Source organism: Denticeps clupeoides, chromosome 5, assembly GCF_900700375.1.
Source record: "Denticeps clupeoides chromosome 5, fDenClu1.1, whole genome shotgun sequence".
Taxonomy (NCBI): domain Eukaryota; kingdom Metazoa; phylum Chordata; class Actinopteri; order Clupeiformes; family Denticipitidae; genus Denticeps; species Denticeps clupeoides.
The window spans coordinates 31,893,092-31,902,437 of record NC_041711.1 but is presented as its reverse complement, the minus strand read 5'-3'; the positions used below and the strand labels follow the sequence as shown (position 1 = coordinate 31,902,437).

General features: G+C 43.1%; 1 protein-coding gene across 2 annotated transcripts; it reads right to left on the bottom strand.

Moving 5' to 3' along the window:
* Positions 1–2,632: 2,632 nt before the first annotated feature.
* tbx20 (T-box transcription factor 20) lies at positions 2,633–8,550 on the bottom strand. 2 transcript variants are annotated; one of them, XM_028980808.1, is made up of 8 exons: positions 8,394–8,550; positions 7,940–8,180; positions 7,581–7,745; positions 7,316–7,424; positions 6,615–6,773; positions 6,307–6,383; positions 5,122–5,234; positions 2,633–4,124 (listed from the first exon to the last, which is right to left on the bottom strand). In XM_028980808.1, the coding sequence occupies exons 1-8, from the start codon at positions 8,518–8,520 to the stop codon at positions 3,784–3,786; spliced, it is 1,332 nt and encodes a 443-aa protein (XP_028836641.1). In that variant the 5' UTR covers positions 8,521–8,550; the 3' UTR covers positions 2,633–3,783. The 2 variants fall into 2 exon arrangements, with proteins under 2 accessions (XP_028836641.1, XP_028836642.1); XM_028980809.1 differs by having other exon boundaries at positions 5,122–5,192.
* Positions 8,551–9,346: the final 796 nt, after the last annotated feature.

Below are 9,346 nucleotides of genomic sequence, written 5' to 3'. Positions count from 1 at the left end.
AATCAAACATGGCTACCAACAAATTGTCTCGAGTGTGAGCCCCATTTAGTCCCTAACCCTGTGTTGTTGTTTATGGTCCAATCTAGATTTAACACTAAAACCTGATTCAGTCCAAAATCCAAGGCTCCAAAAAGCAAGATGTTTGACAGGTCCATTATATTCTTTTTTTTGACACTGTAATGCATTGTTGGCTGTCTCCTCCAGACATGGACCACAAAACCGTCCGAGATGCAAAATTGATGGAAAGGACATCATATCCTCAGTGTGTAAATTATGCCCTTATGTCCTAAAATGGACTGTCTGGTGAACTGCCCATTTCAATTTTCTTCGCCATGCTTCACAGCCGCGAGACTGCCCTCCCCCTACCCCGTTTTAATCCAATCACAGCTGCAGTGGATGTTATTTATTTGTTTATTTATTTATTTCCAAAGGATGTAACTGATTTTTATCGGGGGCATAGAAGTGGCCCTCTCTTCCTGGTGAAACGGTGACTAACGTCCTGCTATCGATCCGTGGTCCGAGGGGTCTGCGATAGCGGCGGATCAGACAGTGGGAAATGGTATGCAAGATAAGGGTCGTGCTGAAGGCTTGCCACGGGCAAACGGGACACGCGCGCACCCTGACCGTGCCGTGGACATATGGCACGATGGCAATATGTTCATGTCATTTTCTGTTCTCGGGGCTTACGGCCTGCCGCTGGTCCCACTGGCTGGAACAGTGAAAGAGTGCTCATGAAGACACACTGGGAGTTTTATGAACTCTGAGGCTGGAGTGATTGTAGGCCTTTAATGACTTGGACCGATCAATAGATTTGCTGCGGAGATCAGAGCGGGTTTCTATGGGATTACATCAGTCAATAATTGACAAGACATGTAGGTTCCTGCCTTCTAGGAGTGTATTTGTGCTTCATCAATACCGTGAGACTGATTCATATGTACATCAAACCTTTTCTCTGCAGGGTCTACAAAATGATTACCTGTTTCACACCGTGGAAAGCTCATAAAAAGTGTACACGCCCCTGTTAAAATGCAGGGTTTTTCAAAACTTTTCGAAACCACAAACTGTTCAAAAAAAGGTTGAGTCGTGAGTTGTTAAGCGAATGGTATCTACATCTGATGGATATTTTAAAGCACTTATGTAAGTTGCTCTGGATAAGATGCTGCCAAATGCTGTAAATGTACAACGTTCCTTCAGTGTTGCTGTACTTCTCTTGGCAGCCTCCCTGAGCATTTTTTTCTTGTCTTTTCATTCACTTTTAGGAGGTCCTCTTGTTCAATTAAAAATAGAACTAATAGAAAAAAATAGAACTAATAGAAAAAAATAGAACTAATAGAAAACAGTTCTATTTTCTCCACTCTTGGATGAGTTTCCCTTCTCCTCACAGATAGTTTTTAATAATTAAATCCTTTTCAGGATTTGTAAGCTATCTTTTTTGCTGTGAGTAAAATCCTTCCAAGACATCCGTAATAAGAGTCTCAGATGGCAGATGGCAGGTGTGAACCCAAGAACACTGAATCCTGTAATTAAATCCAAAAGGTTTGTGGTAAGCTTTTGTGGATTTTTTCATTAGAGGTTTGTAATGGGTTCATTTATACATACTTAATTGCACATTGTTTTAACAAAGGGTGTATGCCCTAAATACATTCCTCTCATAATTCTTTTTGTTTTCTACATTGTAGTGGTCAGGTGAGCATGTGCCTTCAAGGTATATGGTCCCATTTTTTTTTTAATAAATCACATCACCATCTTAGAAATGATATGCTTTAATTTTTAATATCATCAGGGGTGCGTTTCGGCTGATACAAACATTATTCACTTTGAATCCACTGTGAAACATTACCAAATTAGATCAATGACCAAATCTTTTCATGTCTTTCTTTTACAAAATGACTTAACGTAAAGATGCTTTTAAAATGTCAAAAATCACAGTCTCATATCATAATTGTGAGGTGATACTGTTCACATATATATTTATGTTTACAAATAATGCATTAATCCTCAAATATTAGATTATGCCACATCATTTTCAGAAAGGAAAATAAATATATTGCACTTAAAAATATTCCAAATGATGTTGATGCTGCCGTGTTGGTTTGGATTACAAATCATCACAAATGAAATAAGCATTTCTTTAAGAAAAGGTCAAACTTATAACATCATATTTCAATGATTTTATGTATATACATATGATACAGCCCCATTCGCACAATAACAACCTTCAGGCAACAAGGTACTGGTGCAGAAGTGTTAGTCCTTCAGTGGAAAGAAAGGGTGACTTATGTGCAAAACACTGACATTTGAAATCTCTGCATTTTGGTCTGTTTCAGTTTGATGAAATACACTGTGAAAATCATCGGGTAGCTTCATCATTTTTCCTTACTTCTTCAGCAAATTAGTAAAGCTACTATTTTTCCAAGATGGCTGCTAAATATGATTAAAAGATTGCATCTCATGTCCCACATCATCACAGTTGAGAGAAGGATAAAAATGTGGCCTTTTAGCAGCCCCCCCCCCCCCCCCCCCCCCCCCCCACACACACACACACACACACACAGGTTTCAGTGTAGAGTACCTGCCGTGAGTCTTGACGTTGCTGTGTGACCTGGTGTCTTGATGCTGATGAAGTGGCACTAGCAGCTCTATGAACTGTACAAACGGAGCCTGTTTAGCCATGAATCACCTCGTTCCTCCTACCGGGATGCCGGGATGCCGGGCCCATTATTTACAGGTGTGGACTTCCTCCAAGTAGGCTGCTGACACAAAGCTTTAAGCAGCCATAGATCAGCCCTGTGCTCCTGCCTACACACACACACACACACACACACACACACACTCAGACAAACCAGCAGCTGACACAATGCATCACACACACAACACAGCATTCCAACAAGCTCCTGTCAGGACCCCTCTTTTGAATGGAGTATGGTTCAAACATGGATTTTAGATCATTTTTTTTTTACTATGGAGGAAAACAAGACTTCTGATGAAAATAATCTTAATTTAAAATAAGAAAGAATATGAAACAGGTAAAAAGGATATAAATGCAGACTCTTGGCCAGGGACATTTTTACGATTCCTCGTCCAAAAAAGGAAACCTTGCATCTGACCATGGAATTGCATTCATTTCATCCATGAAAATGATCACAAATATTGCAGTTACAACAACTAATGCATCTGAATGTGGGAAAAAAGGCTAAAAGAGGTCTGATATGTTTCAGTTGCCAGGATGCATACAAACACAGGGTTAGTTAGGGTTTCTATAGGTGTGAAGATATGAAGGAGTTCAGTATCTGCCCAATATGACCTCCAAGATGGTAGGGTAGGTTCTTCCAACACATGGTCCCGTGCCTTGATTGTGAATTTCCCTTTGAGGTTTCAGGCAAGGATGCTGCTAGTTTACAGTTTTGGTGGGTGTGGCATTGTGAGATGAATATCCTCTGTGTTTACGCGTCATATTATGTAGTAGACGTATTTTCCATGCATTATTGGAGTACAGGAGAACAGGATGCATGGGTAGGGACCACACAATGTCATTTCAACGAGAGCCCCCAGGTCATTTTTCCAGAACTCCGGTTTGCAGGATGAAAGATTCCTTGTAGTATTCCTCTCCGGTGTCAACTATGCTTGAGCTTTGCCGGGTCGTTGCGTAGTCTGTTGTCTGATGTGGTATTTACAAGAGAAGATGAGGCTCTTTTTCGCCAAGATGTTTTGTGTTTGGGTGTATAGTCGTGTGTGTGTCCGAGTGCAAGTCAGCTATTGGCCAGATTCCACCAGATGAGGCAGTCATACAAAAGGGGTCATGACCGTGGAGGAGTGGCGAAGTCCCTGGATGGCAGCGTAGGGGCCTTGCTGGAAGTAGTGGTGGTAGCGAGGCATGTGGAACGAGGGGAAAGTGGGCCCGCTGCCCTGCATGGTGCCGGCCAGGGCCGTCGGGGTGAGGGGCATACCCAGCCGACTGTACGGGGGCAGGGAGCCCTGGATGGGATGTGGCAGGGGGCTGGCCAGGGAGGCGGCGCTGGTCCCAATGGCTGACAATGACTGAGGGTGCTGAAAGCCAGAGAAACCGGAGGTGGTGGTGACCCAGGAGCTCAGGGACAGATTGTCAGAAGCTGTGAAGGCAGAACCTGAAAAAGAGAGAGAGAGAGAGAGAGAGAGAGAGATCAGTTACAAAGAATCATTTAATTTTCTTTTTTAACATAATTAACATATTAAAGTAGTGATAATAATATTACTTTAATACTTTAATTTTAGTCCGTTTACTAAATGTAGGTTATTTTGTCTTTGAGAAATAAATCATATTATTTTAATTGAATACAGAAATATAAATAGTGGTTGGGATTGGGATAATATATCTGCAGGGTTTGATTTAACACTGGCATATTTTCTGTGTAGTCAAGTATACTGAAAAAAAGGGGAAAACCCCCCAACCCTTTTTACTTAAATGAATCAGACCAATTCAGCTTAATATTTAAACGTTTCCAGCAAAATGCATCACAGTTAAAAGAGAAGGATTTGGTCATGTAAAAATAACCTGTTTAATTAGGATTCAATGCAAAATTACGTTTGATAAACCGAATAAAAACATGTTTTGATTAAAAAGCAAAAAACAAAATAAGCAAAAAAAATAAAATAAATAAATATATTTGGCAAAAAAAAAAACAATAAAGCCTCACTAACTTAATATCTATGGTTTGATGAAATGCAAAGAATTTAGGATAATCAAAAGAATCATGTGGAACCAATTATTTTCGGTGTACAAAATAAAATGGGTAAAAAGAACACAAAGTTAATACAGAACATACGTTTAATTTATGAATGTATTAATATCATTTTGATTTTGTTGTGTTTTTTACAGCAGTTCTTTTTACCATATGAACTTTATAAAATGTGATTATTAATGTTTGTTTAAACAGTCCGACAATGTGTGCATGTAATTTAGCAGTTCTCTGCACGGTAACTAGCAAATAAGTGGCCAGAGTGGCTCAAAAACCCTAAAAGCAAGTATATCCACTGTGTGATTTACATTTTCATAATTCTGGGTACCACTGGGCACCTTTACTTTGATGTGATGTAGCGTGGTGCAGTAGGAGTGAGGTAAAAGTAAAGTACACTCGTTCCTACTTCTTGTGTGTGCGGCGTGTCCGTCCTCCCCGAGGGCCTCTTCCTCGCCTGCATACGTCCGAATGGGCGACCTGGCGTAAGAGTGCTTATGGATCAAACTTTCCACACTTTCCCTGCATCAGAGACCAAGAGAAGGGGCAAAACTTTCTCTATTTTTCTCTTTGCCTCATACACACACTCGCCGAAAGTGTGACAGCAACCACGGCCATCAAATGTGTGGCCACACACCAACCACACAACCAGCACAGCTGGTCGATGCACACTCTCATAACGAAGGTTCGTTCGAGAACAACCTGTTCACAGATTAAAAGGGGGCCGAACGGGTCGGACCATGAAATACGACAGACCCAAGCACACACCGGAAGGGACAGAGCGAGCTATGTTCCCGCTTCCCTTCTCCGTAAGTACATTAGCTTGCGTTAGATCATTCTCCTCAGGCAGCCTCCTTGTTCCACGGGACAGGAATGGGACAAGAGTGGTCTGCATCACAAGAGCCATGCGTCCACATTAGTCGGCCAATTAGGTTAGGGAAGTGCAATATCTGTCAGCGGCGCGATACAAATATGTGTGTTTTTATCAGCGATGCGCTCAGAAGGAGAGGGACCCTGCGGCCCCGCGACGTGGGTGGCTGTTTTCAATCAGCCGCCGGCACCAATCGAATTAGGCCGTGTTTTAGTGCAGTGGCCGACTCCAGACTAATGTGATTTCTGCAGCTCCCCGAAGATCAATTGATCAGATCTAATTCACAGCCCTCCACAGAGAGGAGGAGGAGGAGGAGGAGGAGGAGGAGAGAGGGGCTCGGGAACAGGTTGTTTGGTTTCATTTAGACTCTGATTTAAGAAAATCTGCGGGGCCTCCGTGACTTTTATTTCATGCATTTCTCTATTTTTATTACATATGTAAGATTTTTTCCTTGAAGGTGTGATATTTAGGAATTCATATGTGACATGAGTATTCTAAATATGCAACTGGCTCTAAACTGAAACTAAATTTGCCATCACAATTAGTCTTAATTTTATCAATGTTTTATCAATGTAAAATTCTGTAAATTAGTACATTTAGCGAGAAAAAATGTCGCTAATTAAAAACTCTTACATGTATATATTCACACACACACACTCACACCAGTCCCCTCTTCCCAGATGCCCGCTTTATTATAAGGTGACATCAGCGCATCCCTCGTACCTCTCGATGTCGGTGAGCCGGGAGGAGTCCCTGAAGCCCTTGGCGAAGGGGTTGCTGTCGATCTTCAGCTTGGTTATCTGAAAGCGGGGGGCCAGCGGGGAGGATTACTGGAATGTTGTTTTGCTCTGTTGTCGGCCTTCATGCTTCTACACCATAACACCAGAGTCATCAGACTAAACAGAAGGCCTGGGCCGCATTCTTCTGAACCCGTGCCCTCGGCCACAAGTTCTGGACATGCACTGGCTCCTAACGTATGGCTGTGCTGTACCGACATGCCAGGACATTTGTCCAGAGAGAGATGAGCTCACCAGCTGGTTCTGGTAGGCGGTGACGGCGGTGAAGACGGTCTCGGTGAAGACGAAGGTGCGGAACTCCTCCGACTTCAGGTTGAGCAGGGAGGCCGTGTGGTCCTTCTTCTTGATGATGTGGACTCGGGGCTGGTACTTGTGCATGGAGTTCAGAATGATCTGATAAGAAGAAAATTCAGAAAAAAAGGGCCGAGAGTGAATCTTGCTCGAGGTGGGCATTATGTGTGTTTTAATGTTTTATAAAATGAAGGAGCACAGAATTAATTTCACACAAATATTTATAATTGGTTTATATATTAAATGTAAATCTATTTAAAGGAATCTGCTTATTAAATAGTTATATATAAATAGTTAGTATAGATAATTGATAAATAGTTTTGATTGTTTAATTAAATTCTATATCTACCAAACTAAAATTCTACAAATAAAAGACACATTAAACACCAGACCAGCAGTAATGATCAGGATTAAAATAATTTATTTCTTCTTTTTGTTTTGGTCTGGATCTGCTCAAAGAACATAAAACGGTAGCAATAAAGTAAAAAAAAATCCCATAAATAAAATAGATCTCAACATAGGCAACAAGGGATGAAATTAAATAAAAAAAAACGACTGCATGGTCAACGGGTTGGAAATAAAATTTGACGCAAAATTTTTTGACATTTTAATTTGCTATAAAATATGAAACCGGCGTCGCTTACGTGTCCGTGCTGGTCCAGCTCGTTGTTGGTCAGCTTGACTTTTTCGAAAGACACCATCTGCTTGAGCAGCTGCTCCCCGGTAAACGGGGAATCGGGGTGCACGTACAGCCTGGAAGGATCCGTTCGCGCAATAAATCACACAGCAAATCTCACATTTGTAAAAAACAAAAAAACCCAAAAAGGCCTTAATTAATAACGCGGGTCGTCGTTTTATTCTCATTTGAACAAACGGAATAAATGTAGGTGGGTGCGTGCCGAGTCTCACCTCGCCGGTAACGGCGGGTCCGCCTTCCCCGCCACCAGCCAGGAGGAGCGGTGGTACGCGTACCGGTACCGCTTGTTGTCCACCGGCACGATGTCCATCAGCACGATGTACTTGGCGTCCGGGTCCACGCCCGAGAAGGACACGCGGATGGTGGGAAACATCCTCCTGCATGCGGGAAATTCGAGTCTGCGTTTTAATCCCGTTTTTAACGAAAAACGAAACGAAATGATTATAAAAGAATTCAATTCCAATTTCATCGTGGAAACGACGCGTGAACACATACGAACTCTAGTAAAATATTTAGAGCGGCTTTAAGCTAAAAAAAATAAATAAATAAAAAGGTGAAGGTCGTCGGTCACCTCCCGGATTTGGTGATGATCATCTCCGTCCCCAGCTCGTGGAACTTGTCCCACAGCTCCTTGGTCTCCAGGCTGCAGGAGATCTTGGCCATCTCCTCGCTGGGCACGGCCGGGCTGGTGGGGATGAGCGGCTCGGTGCAGGCCGGCGGGGACCCGGCGCCGAACTCGGCCGGCGGCTCCGGCGGGGAGAGGTCCGGCGGCAGGGTCTGCTGGCCGCAGGAGGACTTCTCCACGAATTGCTCTGGGGTGAAGGACAACCGCAAATGAACATTTAACGAATGTAAATGCCAGGATCAATGTGATATTCTGACAGATCGACCCGTAAAATACATATGTATTAAAAAATAAAGTTTCTTAAATGGGCATAAAACGGAATATGTAATAATCGGTTAATATTATATATATATTGTATATTATATATTATATATTTTTTGTTTTAAGTTGTGTTCCTCACCCAGAGGTTTGATGGTGCTCTCCTCCGTCTCCTTGTCTCGGCTCTTCCCGCTGGACATGAGCGCGGCGATGGAGAACGCGTTGGCCCGGGAGGAGAGCTGCGGCTTGGGCGAGGCGGTGAACTCCATCCTGGCTGCTGCTTCTGCTGCTGATCGACTTCACACCGAGTCCACATTGGCGCGGCCGGAGACGCGCGGCCCGGCTTCATTTCCCGCGCCCGCCCTCCCCGCCCTCTCGGCCAATGGCGGCCGCGGGCCCGACGTCACCGAGGAGCACGGTGGCGCGCACGCAGGTCCCCAGGGCGGAATAACAACCGGCGCCGTTCACACAACTGCTTCAGGGTCGTCATTTTTTTAATATATAAAAAAATATAACCGGGTGCTCGCATCAGCCTGCGTGGGTTGTAAAAAGAAACTGTTAAAGATATATAAAGATATTTGTTAAAATATTCTTCTAGCGGTGTGGGTTTTTTTTTTTTCGTTTCATGTAACTATTATTGTTGCTATTATTATTATTATTATTATTATTGTCAGGACGTTATCGTTCCCTTTTTCGTGCAGACGTGAATGAATTTGTATTTATTTGCTTGCATTAATTGATGTTTGAATTGGCAGAATAAAACACGAGACGACCCACGGCTTTTTAAAATATATATATTTTCCAACTGACCCCCCCCCCCCACCCAGTCTCCTTGATGCTGCACCGTGTGTATTAATAGGCTTTGATATTTGCAGAGTGCTGACTCCACCGCCCCCCCACCCTCAATGTCACTCGCTGCGGAGATGGGTGGATGGAGGGATATATGGATGGATGGATGGATGGATGGAGGGGAGGTGGTATATAAACAAGGTCCCCGGATCTACAGGGTTTAAACCCATTAGGTGACTCTCAAATGCAAATCCAATGCTGCAGATATATTATAGGGGACCCGGGGTGGGGAATGCGATTAGGCTG